This window comes from Thermobia domestica, chromosome 17, assembly GCF_964235325.1.
Source record: "Thermobia domestica chromosome 17, izTheDome1.hap1.1, whole genome shotgun sequence".
Taxonomy (NCBI): Eukaryota; Metazoa; Arthropoda; class Insecta; order Zygentoma; family Lepismatidae; genus Thermobia; species Thermobia domestica.
In genome coordinates, this window is record NC_137470.1 from 73,781,228 (window position 1) to 73,794,852 (window position 13,625).

At 37.0% G+C, this 13,625-nt stretch overlaps 1 protein-coding gene across 9 annotated transcripts in view; it reads right to left on the bottom strand.

Moving 5' to 3' along the window:
* The window catches only part of LOC145673735 (uncharacterized), a 453,474-nt gene that overhangs the window by 135,847 nt on the left and 304,002 nt on the right, over nt 1–13,625 (bottom strand). Inside the window, exon 6 of one of the 9 annotated variants that reach the window (XM_081743464.1) lies at nt 5,531–6,985. The exons of 5 other annotated variants lie outside the window; for them this stretch is intronic. In XM_081743464.1, coding sequence (XP_081599590.1) covers nt 6,750–6,985 — 236 coding nt within the window. In that variant the 3' untranslated portion in view covers nt 5,531–6,749. Of the gene's footprint in view, nt 1–5,530; nt 6,986–13,625 lie in introns of those variants that run through there. 3 more of the 9 variants (XM_081743457.1, XM_081743469.1, XM_081743461.1) reach the window with 3 other exon arrangements.

Sequence of the window (13,625 nt, forward strand, 5' to 3'; positions counted from 1 at the left end):
GAGCTTTCACAGTGTGCTTCGGAAATTATAGACAGTTCTTTTAGAGAAATGCAGCGCTTTACTGTGTACTTGTATGGTCACAGCAGTAACGCAGTGTTAACGAATGTCGGAAAATGCTCGTCACCAAGAAAGGTCGTTCACTGGAAAGTGTGCCTCCAACTGAGGGAGCACTTCTTCAGCATGTGAAACGAGCAGTGTTTCAAGGTGGACATATTTGGTCTCAGAGGCATAAGTTAAAACCTAATATACCCGATCCTCAGCAATGGGGCTGGAAGAAAGCTGGTGCTTCATACTCACCTTTATGGTCTTTACTGAAACAAATGTCTGAACACTGCCAAGAGCTTGTTCACTGTCGGTGTAAATCACTGTGTTCTCATGCATGTAAATGTGCTAAATTATCTCTTCCCTGCACACCATTGTCTGTGTACGATGGTCAGTGTCAAACAAATACTTCCAATGGAAATTAGTGATCTGTGAGTGACGGAGGTATGCTAATGTTAGAGGAAAGAAATATCGTGTAATCTGCACACTCTTGATAATCTTGATACCAGAGGCGGCTTGTGAGGGAAGTTGCAACGGTAAAAATTAATGTTTTTTCTCTTCAAATTAAGTAAAAAAAAGTTAATTAATATGATAATTGTTATATATAACAATCAGTAAATTAGGAAAGTTTCCATCTTTGAGTTTTAATAGAAAAATCCAAATCTTACCAGCGTGACTTCCCTCGCGAGCCGCCTCTGCTTAATACTCGTTATATAGTGATACTTTTTCTCTATTATGGCAATGTAGAAGACTTTAATCAAGACATAATTCAGTTCATCACATCAAAATATAGAATGTATCGTTTGTAATCAACGATTTATGTGCCTTTACTGTGTTTCTGTAATGCCCATGTCGGCCATGTTGTATGATGACGTCACAGGGTCAAATAAAGGATTTGATTTTTGGGGTCTACATCTAAATTTCATTCTTAGGTATATATCTACTACATTACTAAGTAGCATGTTTGTATTATGATTTGCAAGATTCCCCTATCTCGTGACGTTACCCTACTCCACTAATATGATTAGTGTACGCGTCTTTGGTGCGGGTAATTAGTGTTCGATTTCTTGTGGGAGCTTGGATCCTGAGTTAAGCTGTAGGTCCATATTTCGTACAGTCATGTGCTAAAAGGGACTCATTACTGTAATATAACCAATCAATTACGCACACAATAGGCACTAATACTTTGTTATAACCCAATTTTCTATTGCAATTCACACCTTTAAAATTTCTCTCTGTGTCCCGAAATTTCTCACCAAAGACAGATATATATCAGCACGTAAAGATGATTTACATATAGGTCTAAGGATTATAAATATTTATATCACGATATTTCTCTCTGACAAACAGCGTGAAAACTTTACTAACGATATTCTCCAACGTGAGTAAATACGAAATTGTTCTCAAAGAAGGTAGTAGAAAATGAAACAAATGCTAGATGTGAACGCAGTATAATCTTTTAATATAAAGTATCCCGCTCAAGAGAGTGTCGTCTACACTTGGCAACAATGACTGCACAAAGCCTGCTCAACGGAATAGAAGCTTAAACGCACATGTGTGAGAAACTTATCAAAATTCAATACGTGCACTGAAATATACAAGCTCGCTCTTTACCTCTGTCCTCCTTAGAATACTAACAAGGGAATATCTTATATTGATAATAGCGTTGCCAAATCAAACAATGTGCAATTGACAGGGGAATGAAGAAAAGTGAGGAATCCAAAGTTTTACGGGCCGACACGCAGAAACACAGGAGATACAGAGGAAAGAAGAATTTAGAATCATGTGAAGATAGCAATGCAAAAAATAACACTGACACAGAAAGAACTTCAAAATGATTAAAGTAATCAAAATGATATTTACACAACAGTAAACAAACGTTGTACCCACAGACATGCTCAATAACATCATATGTAATGCAGTGTTGTTAACTGAGCACAAAATGTAGTTTTGTTAAATGGTACGGAACACAAATTATAACATGTAGAAAATCTAATTACGATTAGAACCATACCTGTGAAGTCGTGATGTACAGTGTTGCCAACGTTTGAAGATAGGCCTATATGAATTCCTATATGAATATCGGATGTAGAAGAGAACATACAGTACACGATTCTAACTAGTTAAACCAAAATATGAGACCACAAACAATAATATAATCACTGAAGCACGAAAATAAGGGACGAAGCAGTGTCGAAGCAGGTTTGCCCAAGTGGAAAATCAGTATTGAATCAAACACAACACAAAAACTAAAATTATGGATGCTCTTGGATTGACAATTAATTAGCAGGCTTACCTTTCTGATGCACGTAATATTGTATCACCTAACACATTATTGGTAGTCAAATTTTCAGTGTTGCTGTTGATAAAGCGCTACAGATGGTGATCAGAAAAATGGAAACACCTGAACGAAATTGCAACTTACCAGATTAATATGGTGTCGGGCCACCTTTCGCCTTCAGAACAGCCTTGATGCGACGTGGGATGGAGGCATAGAGGTCGTGAATGGTAGCAAGTGGAATTTTACATCATTCCTCGTGAGGGCATCGGCCAGTTCTGTGAGAGAGGATGGAGGGGGAAATCGTCGCCGAAGTCGTGTTTCCAAGACGGACCACAGATGTTCAATTATGTTGAGATCTGGGGATTGGGCGGGCCAGGGGAGGTGTTGAACTTCATCCCAATGTTTCTCAAACCACGCTGCAACTACGCCAGTTGTATGAATGGGTGCATTATCATTCTGGAAGATGGCGTCATTGTCCGGGAACAACATCCGGATCATAGGATGCAAGTGATCTCCTAAAATTGCGACATAATTGTTGGCAGTGATTCGTCCGCTAAGTGTGACCACAGGACCCAATAAAAACCATTATATGGCGGCCCACAGCATCACTGAGCCGCCTCCATGTTTCACAGTTGGGCGGAGACACTGCAGATCATAAGCTTCTTTGGGCGTTCTCCACACATAAACACGGCCAGTGGTTGGGAATAGGGTGAAGAATGACTCATCCCACCATATCACACGTTTCCAGTCCTCAACGGTCCAAGTTGCATGGTCGCGGCACCATTTGCGGCGTGCGAAAGTGTTATGGTCCCTGATGAGCGGTTTGGCCCGTGCAACACGACCCCGTAAGTTCATCTCAAGCAATTCGCAGCGCAATGTGATTGTCGAAACAGGGTGGGGGAGGTGCTGATTGAGTTCCTCCGTCACTTGTTCCGCAGTGGCACGACGGTTCTGCGTGACAATGCGCTTTAATACCCGAAGTGACCTGTCACTCATGATTTTCTTCCGCCCACTGTTCCGCTTCCCCGATGTGGTTTTCCCGTGTGTTGTGTAAGCCGTCATCACCTTCGACACTGTCCCACGCGACACACCTAACACAGTAGCCACTGCCGTCACACTCACTCCACATAACCGCGCACCAACAATTTGCCCTCTTTGAAAATCTGAGAGGTCTCCCATTTTACACTACCTCCGTCTGCTGCAGCCACTGGACACTGCTGTTCCACTGCGCCTGACGTAGTATGGAGACCGACCTAACACACCACCACCAGCGGTCCGGCGCTGCGGGCGCCACGACACCACTGCCAATCCATACATCTGACGTATTGCCAACTACAGGTGTTTCCATTTTTCTGATCACCATCTGTACATCCGAAATTCATATAGGCCTATCTTCAAATGTTGATAACACGGTACATCATGACTTCACAGGCATGGTCCTAATCATAATTAGATTTTCTACATGCTATAATTTGTGTTCCGTACCATTTAACAAAACTTCATTTTGTGGTCAGTTGGCGACACTGCATTACATATGATGTTATTGAGCATGTCTGTGGGTACAATGTTTGCTTACTATACTGTTGTGTAAATATCATTTTGATTACTTTAATCATTTTGAAGTTCTTTCTGTGTTAGTGTACCTTTTGCATTGCTATCTTCACATGATTCTAGATTCTTCTTTCCTCTGTATCTCCTGTGTATTTGTGATGTCGGCCCGTAAAACTTTGGATTTCTCACTTTTCTTCACTCCTCTATCGATTGCACATTGTTTGATTGGGCAATGCTACTATCAATATAAGATGTTCTCTTGTAAGGGTTTTAAATGCTTGTTTCCAAGTCTAAAAATGTGACAGTCACAACACGAAGGTAAATTAACAGTATCGCTGCATGTGGAAACGTGCTCTGATTCATTTGACAGAAAAGTACATGTTATAAAAAGTGTTTTAAAATTTATTCGACATTCAGTAAGCAAAACAAAAAGAAAATCATTAAGTTAATGTGGGTGTGCACATTCGAGTATGTGAATGGACAGAAGACGCTTCTGGTTCGTTGATCGATTTGGAGTTTAGCGTCCCGTTCAGTACTGAAGCAATACGAGACGTGGATCTAAAGCTTAACATGGAATCCGAAGGACATGAGCTTCCAAAGCGAATCCAACTCATCTTCTCGCCAAAGGTGCGTACGCTAACTATGTAGTCACAATTATGTTCTCATCTCAGACAGACATCGAGATGGTACCATGTTCAAGATTAGTACTACTTTATATTCTTCAACTTACGTAATGAGCATCTACAGTTTCAGAGCTAGTAGCCGTAACTCATCTTTCTTCCCTCTCACTAACAATTAATACACAAATCCATTTGGTCAAGGGACAACAATATCTGTCGCTTATGGCGAGAATCAGTCACATGGTATTAAATGTCATTTTATTTGTCCTTGTTTAATTTCGCAATCGGGACAACTCTATGGATTAAAATATGTACCTTTATACTGAAAGTTCATTTCCTTTAATTTTTTTTCAAGTAGCATAATTAAGCTGTTTTCTGCCTAAATATTTACTATTTCAATTCCATGCTTCCAAATGAGAACTACAATTTGAGCTTGGGAACTTTTGCTTTGGAGTTTGCAATCTAAATTATTTCTGTCCTCAGGGAAAAGATAAGTGTAATTATACATTCCATTAATATATAATATTCCGCTTTCTGTAACAGAAAACATTAATTCAGGCAAGGTATATACAAGAACTCTTTGAAGCAATGATTCATGAGTAACAACTAAAGGTAAGTTCTTCCTTCTATAGACAATTGTCTGAACAGAAATATGTGATCTTGGAAGAAGGAAAAAGACTTTTGCTTTTTGAAACTTTCATCTGAATCGCTTTTCCGAACTACGTCGACTATTTTCAACGTAAGAAAATTAAGAACGCATGTTATGTCAATCCCTATACATAAGTGTTTTGACAAGTGCTAACAAGACTTGCGTAAATATAATCACGCAAAATAACAATTGTATGCTTTCTTAAGAACATACGTAGGAATAACGTTGCTTCAATGCGGCCAAGTTTCAAGATAGACAGATGGTCAACTCACAGAGCAATAAGTAATGAATATCTTAAGGGAAAACGCAGGTTACAAAAAGAGTGCCAAGTCAACAAGCTTTACTACACTTTAGGAAAAAAATATGAAATTTCTTTAAATTTTAAACTTAATATTTCGATATTAAAATTCGCGAGTGGTTAACAAGTTCTACTTGATACGATATGGCATGTGAGGTTTGACATGCGATATGTCTCATACTCATTTTGTTCTACAAGTTATTCTTATGCAAACACCTCTTTACATTTTTAATAAGTAATGGCAGACTCATTCTGTTACTTGATAACAATACAATGCAATCGAATTGAATAACTCTCTTATGCTCAAAGCAGAGAGAGCATAAACCATTACTCTAAACATTTTTATACTATTTTGAATTTTATACTATAGGTTTATATTTCTGTGGACCTCTCCAACTTCCTATTCTGGGCACATTTACACAAATAGTTTTTCACGAAATTTAAAGAAACATGCAAGTATTCGAATGACACATGATATAAGAAAAACACTCATTATTTATCTTATACAGAAATACAAAAAAAAAAAAAAAAAAAAAGCATATGACAAGCAAGGAGTAACAACGAAAAACAAAAGTTTATACTATTCGTCAAAATATAGCGAGTAAATGATATTCAGCACCAGCTTTCTTATTAACAATTTACAGTTCAAGACTAATATTCAGTTATCGCTTGTTAAGGTTATAATCATTTCAAAGTTGTATGCATCTACTCCAATGAAAAATATAACACATGTGTACATTTATTTATCTCTGCCTAATTCTTAATCAATACTCAGCAGTTTTAAATAAATATTCGGTGTACTTGAAATCTTGACTTAATTCTCGGAGATCAATAACATATTTATAGTAAGGCCATAGTTAAAATAGGTTCAAAATCACTAATTTAGCACTCAGTACAATGGTTTAGAAGTATATTAAAATTACAAATCTGGTATACACAGAATACAATTTTTTTATTATGAAATGATGTACCCCTACTTACTAACTGCAACATCAATCATCAATTTATTGTCAAAATAATAATGTGTCTTCTGTATTATAATCCCGTAACAGTAAATGAGTACGGAAATAGTTATCAGACTTCTCGTCTAACTAACTTGAAACGAAATCCATGTATCGGGTACGTAATTAAAGCAACATAAGATGTATGTACACACCACAATAAGTGCGTAATGTGATTAGGCTGAATCAGTATACAGATTAAATAAATTAGTATATCTCCTCACTACGTAAAGTTCATCCTCTATAATATGGGATTCAATTTTCTTACTTGTAGAAACATTATGTGACGAATCACCAGTATATTATTCTATCTACGACACTTATGGAACTTATACATGTGAACCTTAAGAGTGTTCCTATTTTTAACCACTTTGCCACACACCGAACATGTGAAGGGACCTCTACCTTCACCATGAATATTACTGATATGAACCCTCAAACTGTCTTTCTTTCGAAACTCCTTGTTACAATAAGGGCAGTACACTTTATCCTCTTGTTTTGCCTGCTGGACAAGTCCGGCCATTACAAAATGTATACCGATACCTACAAAAGTAAAACAACATGGATAAATATTAAGCAACGTTTCTTCTTATTCTGGCAAAAGTTTCTCTTATATACTATAATTTCTGCTATATATTACTCTCACAGTGTCTCATCATTATTACAAGTATAAGGGATAAAAGCAAAATTTGCGGAATGCGATCCCGGATTTGAAATTTATATATATGTATATATATATACTGCTGCTTGTGAAAATTACATCACCAAGAAAGAATGATTGGAAAGCGTCCAAACTCACAGAAGTATTGCGGCAGGGTGTGACATACAAACGATAAAAGATTCATAGAGATGAGTATGCCTCAAACAACCCTGTCTTTGGTGCAAGGAATAGAACAACGAGAGGGCGGTTTACGCAGCACTCATGTAATGGAATGTAGGCAGAAGAATACAACGTATGTGCGCAAGCGTTAGTATGCTTCAACAACGTTAGAGAGTGCAGTATAAAGGAAGACTGCGTTCGTATGGAGATGATATTCTGTCAACGAAAAGGAGGTTTCTAGTACAACGAAGCTGACACGCGTACATGGCATGAAGCCACGACATGTGCGGAATCAATGGACGGAAGAGAATCATACACAATGACGATGAAACAGTGAATCACACAATGTGACTACATTATTTGACGACATATCTTTTCTGCATGTCATGACAAACTGCACAACATTGTTCGCAGAATTAGCACGATGACGAAGCGCACGCAAGTGAGTGTAAACATTCGCGTTTATGGTTCGATGCCATCTGCTGAGCATTAGACTACCGGCACATGCAGCTTTCCGTAGGCTTCCACTGACCAAGAACAACAAACTCCTTACGCTACAATAGGTACATGAACACTGGCGTGATGAGTAACATATGAATCTGTCTTGAGACGAAACTAGTTTCAAACCGTTCAGCAGTGATGACTGCATATGACGCGTTAGGTGCTGTCTGTCGGTACAATTATCAATATGTATTGCTGAAAGTCATAGCGCTCGAACGGGATAATAACGGCGCGGAGCGCCATTGTGAACAACACACAGTCTCGGTATATACTCAAGAAGACAATCTCACCAGTGACGAAGAACTTCTAGAGATCGAGGGCATATCCTTCCTTCAGACAACTCTTCATGCAATATTTTAGCAAGATAATGCCTCATCAAATGCATTCCAGAGTTCGGAAGCCTTATTCGAAAAACTGCTGCTTTCATGGCCTGCAGAGTAGCCTGACACAGAGTACATACAATATATGTGGAATATTTCTGGTCGACATCTTATTTGTAACACTTCTCTAGCACATAGATCCAGTGTCTTGTAGGCTCATATACGGGTAACTTCGCAGGGAATTCCTCCGGAACAAATGAAATGTCTGTTTGATTCGATTCCACGACATATTGATGTTTTGAGTGCAGCAGAAGGTTTCATCAAGGTACACTGATTTATCAAGGTTAGAAGTGTTGTACACCTCTAAAATAGTAATCATTTCAGTATAGTCACAAAGCGAATCTGTGGTACAAATTTCATTCTACTCATACGTCTTTCATGATGTACTTTTCACAAACGCCAGTATGTATATAAATTATTTTATATCTGTGTATTTCAAGTCTGGTTGAAAGTCCTAACCATGCAAAATATTTTGAGAGCCTGTATATATATTATTAAGATAGGTCTCAATATGAATTTGGCAAATCATGACACACACTTCATGCAAATTTTATGTAGCAGTGCGATCTGGATTTGTAGGTCATATCCCTTGTCGTAACTAAGGCTAATACACAACAGGATCCAAAAGTGGAATTAGCACAACAACAAGTTTTCATTTGAGGTGTTGTGCTTTCATCCAGGCTTCAATCTTCGATTACGCTTACAAAGTAATAATTGCTTGCAACTCAACATGACTTTTAGTTTCATTCTTTAGTTCACTTTTAATTGTCAAGTAAAATACAAAAATATTCATGACCTTTATTTTAGGGGCTATAGGGATTCTATCTCAAGAAATTATTTTCTTTGCTTATTATTACAATCCATAATCAAATCTTGAAAATGCTTATTGCTTGCAAACGATGCAAAGATTTATAATTTTTTTTTAGTTAGTTCTTAAAATATAGTGCAATTAGAATTTTATCTAGAAATCATTGTAATATGGGGTTAAAACAAAACTTTTAATATACGTAACACTTCTGGGTTACCTTTATTAAAGAAAATGATTCTTTGATATTTCGACATAAAATGAACAAGTAACTTTTACAAACAATCATGAAAGTAACAGCTTTAATAATAATCTAAGATATAAAGGCTACTTATAAAAGGAACAAACTGAGCAATTAATAAATGATCAAATAAAATGGCACTAACTATTTTTCGGGAAAATAAATGTCACGGCTGTGGTGGTGGAAGTATAATCAGCAAGAGGTGAACTTCGAGAATTTTATATTATATAAAATGATTAGAGAAGTTGTCCATATTTTTCATAAATTATGGTGTAGAAAATGTTCTTCCCATGAACCCAGTTAAGAGATATATGCATGTACTTTATTATGTACACTTATAATAGGCCTAAATATACAGGGTGTCCAATATACAATGCAACCTGGAGTTTGGGATAGTAGAGCTTTTGAACCTGAAGCGATACACAAATAATACCAAAATTATACCAAAATGAAGCTTTGTTTATGCATATATTTTAAAGTAGGAAGCAACGATTGAAGTACACTAGGAACCACACAATGTTACCAGATGTAACCGAAGGTGTAAATCTTTTTTTGCAAAACACGTAAATTGACTCATAACTCATACGTATGGATGTTCTGTCGTGAATTTTCAGTTTGTTTAACTGGAGTAGCTTGTAATCTATGGAGCAGAAAAGCTAATTTTTCATTTCCACCGATAACTAATCGAATGAGGCCCCTGTAAGGGGGAACTGGAAAAATCATAGTTATCATAAATTAACGCTGTGAATTGCCAACATTGCTGATGTTTCAGTGCATCAAAAGGTGTGTTAAGGATCTGTCTACGTTATGTAATTCCTGAAAACAATGAAAAAGAAACTTTGAAACACCGCTACTATCACGAAACGAGTTATCAGCTCTACAGCGATGCTAGAAGTGTACCCTGTTTTGATTCAAACACTGGTTCACACGTTTTACCATGTTGGCAGCAACTTTACGAAGAGTAAATGTGTTAATTTTCTCAATGGCACTCCGAATGTTCATTTCCAAGTCTTGTATGGTTCGAGAATATGTTCTTTTATACCTCTTACTTTAAGTAGGAACCGGGGGACGCGGTGGCTGCTGTAAAGCGTTCATCTCCGGTGCTTAGGGTCCCTGGTTCGACCTCAGCTCGCGCCGTGTGGACTCTGTGGTAGACAAACACCGTGCTTGTGGGTTTTCTTGGTGTTCTCTAGTTTCCTCCCACTTTCTTCATTCCACCATTTCATGCATTTCTCATCATCACCGTCTCCTTTAGCCTAACCGACATAACTGTGGGACATAAAACCTAAAGATTTAATTTCATTTCATTTTTTAAGTAGCAATGAATAGCAGTCTTGCCGATTGCATGTAGTAAAAGTTTTATCATGATAATTTCAAAGTTTCGTTTTCGTTGTTTTCGTTAATTGCATATGGTAGACAGATCCGTAACACACCTTTTGATGCACTGAAACATCAGCAATGTTGCCAATTCAGAGTGTTAATTTATGAAAACTACGATTTCCCCAGTTTCCCCTTACAGAGGCCCCATCCGATTAGTCATCGGTGGAAATGAAAAATTTTTTTCTCTGCTCAATAGATTACAAGCTACTCCAACTAAACAAACTGAAAACTAATGACAGAACATCCATACGTATGAGTTATGAGTCAATTTATATGTTTTGCAAAAAAAAAAAAAAAAAGATTTACACCTTCGGTTACATCTGGCAACACTGTGTGGTTCCTAGTGTACTTCAATCATTGCTTCCTTCCTTAAAAATATATGCATGAACAAAGCTTCATTCTGGCATAACTATGCCTTTGGCGTGGGAGACCCGGGTTCGATTCCCGGCGGGAGCTCATGTGGTTCGGATTCTACATTAATCAGTAGGTCCACGTCTCATATAGCCTCGCTGCTGAAAGGGACGCTAAACAAAATCAACTCAACTCAACTCTGGCATAACTATTACTTGTGTATCGCTTGAGGTTCAAAAGTTCTACTATCCCAAACTTCGGGTTGCATTGTATATTGGACTCCCTGTAATTTATATCGAGGAAGAGCAGGTTGACAGGAATCAATAATATACGTTAAGGCAAGCACTACAATATGTATCAGTGATTGGTTAGATATTTTAGTTTTAAATATAGATTCTGCATTCTATTTGTCGGAGCATCCATCCAAATGAGGCAGAGAGAAACGGATATAACGTCTATAACATCGACAAGAGGCGTCCAACAAGTTATCTACCTAGCCAGAAAGAAATGAAATTCATTATACGCAATCCTTACTTAACCCACAAATCCCCAGTGTATCACAGGTGTCACATTGATTTCCTGTTGAGCTTATAAAGGGTTAGTTTCAAACGTTTTACACAAATACCCATTGTACTTTATAAGCCACACATAAACCTTTGTAGCAAGCTTTATTTCGTTCCTTTTCTTCACGTTTTAGCAATTTTATTCAACTTTTCTTCTCAGTAGCTGCATGTGGATCATAGAGTTCTCGAGCGCCTTTCAGCTTCCGGATATATTTTATTTATTCCTATGATAAGTAAGTATTTAACTCCCTAAGAATTTATTTTTCCTGTATCTAAAACGGTCAATAATTACTCTGGTAAATTTGTAATTGTTCATGTACTAAATGAAAGTTGTAAACTACGTCTGTTCCTCACTGAGTCACAGGTGTCACATTGGGTTTCCAATTCATTAAAAAACATTTTTTTTTTGGACATTTCTCTTATCTAAGATCCTCATTTAGTGAACCATGAAAGTTTTGTTCAAAAATTCTTACTTGAACAATGTTTGGGTTTTTGTGGGTTAAAGAAGTGGCCACGTGCTGCAATGTTTTAAAAAATCTGCTTTCAAAGGAAATTAGGGGACAATTTCTAAAATAATTTAATATGCCATTTTCTCTTCATAAAATGATCGAAGTGTGTAGACCTTTGAACCGTTTAAAACTAGCTTTCGAGCATACTTACCTTTTTTATCGGCTTCATTCTTTTCTTTTTCATCACCTCATCTTGATTGAAAAATATATATATCTAAAGGAGAGAAAGGAGTATTTTCTTGCACAGCATATCAACTGCACTGTATGGAAAGAACTTTTGAACATAGTTACCATTTGAGCCGAACTGAGCTTTTTTATTTCACTTTTATACAAATAAATATTGTACGGAAACGAAAATGAAATAAAATCTTTCAGTTTAACGTCCCACGTTCTGCCCTTTACACTAAGGCACACATATGATTAAGTCAAGTGAACGAAGACTTGTGTGGAAGAATTTGTGGAAGGAGACAGGAGTACCCCGAGAAAACCCACAGACATGATGCTGTCCACCATAAACCAGAGACTACACTTGTCTACCACTGTGCTACCGTGCCTCCCCCCGAAAATATTGTAAGGGAAACAGTTTCCAAATATGTTTCAAATATTTCCCATATATATCTTTCTTCCCGTGAGAAGGGACAATTTAGCTAGTATCTATAGTGATGTAATTCAAATTCTAATTATCAATGGCTTACAATCTCTTCTTTAAAGTTCTTTGCAAGTATGTCATATCAATCCCGTACGTATATTAAGACAACAGTGTAGATTTCTATGGACAGAAAATAGAATGAAATAAAACTTCTAGTATTACATCAAACAATTATGCGTTTTAAAATAGAGATAAATATTTATTAAAGGTGAGCGACAATGAAAGAAGAGGCGGAATGAGAATGTGGGAGGAGACAGAACTACTTCAAGAAAACCCATGGATATAAAGGACAAACAAACATTTAGTTCTATATGCATATAAGGTAATATAAAAGAAAGTATCAATTCTGGACATTTATTGTTTTAACCGACACCAATAATCGGTGTTCATAAATATCCTAAAGGAACAAATTTAGCTTTGTGCTAGAGTACTCGATTCACGTGAGAAGAGTCGTGGGTTCAAATTCTGACCAGGAAACAGCTTTTTTCTGACTTAAATCTTGAAGGGCACATGTTTCCTTTATCTCGTAATTCTGGACGAAGACCGTACGATGTTCGAGAATACTAAAATTAAAAAAAGAGAAACAAATTATATTATTATATGGGCAATTTTAATCATATTTGCGTCTCTCTAGAACGTTTAAGATTTAGAAATCTCCCAATGTATACACATAAAAATAAATCTCTCACGAGGTTCTTACGTTAGGTAAGTGAAACTAGTCATATCAACTCCTTGCTTAAAGTAGTGGGTAACTCCTTTTTAAACTTTTCAAAAACTCTACTTCTTAAGGGTGTTAGGGGGCATAGGCGTCTCTGGCGGGGGGACGGGGGGACGCGTCCCCCAATATTTTGAAATACGAAATATTCAATATTTTAATTTAATTTATTTAGATGCTCACTAGCAGTTAGATCATTTCCTTTGATGTCCCCCCCAAATTTTATATGCCAGAGACGCCAATGTTAGGGGGCAATTTCTAAAATATTC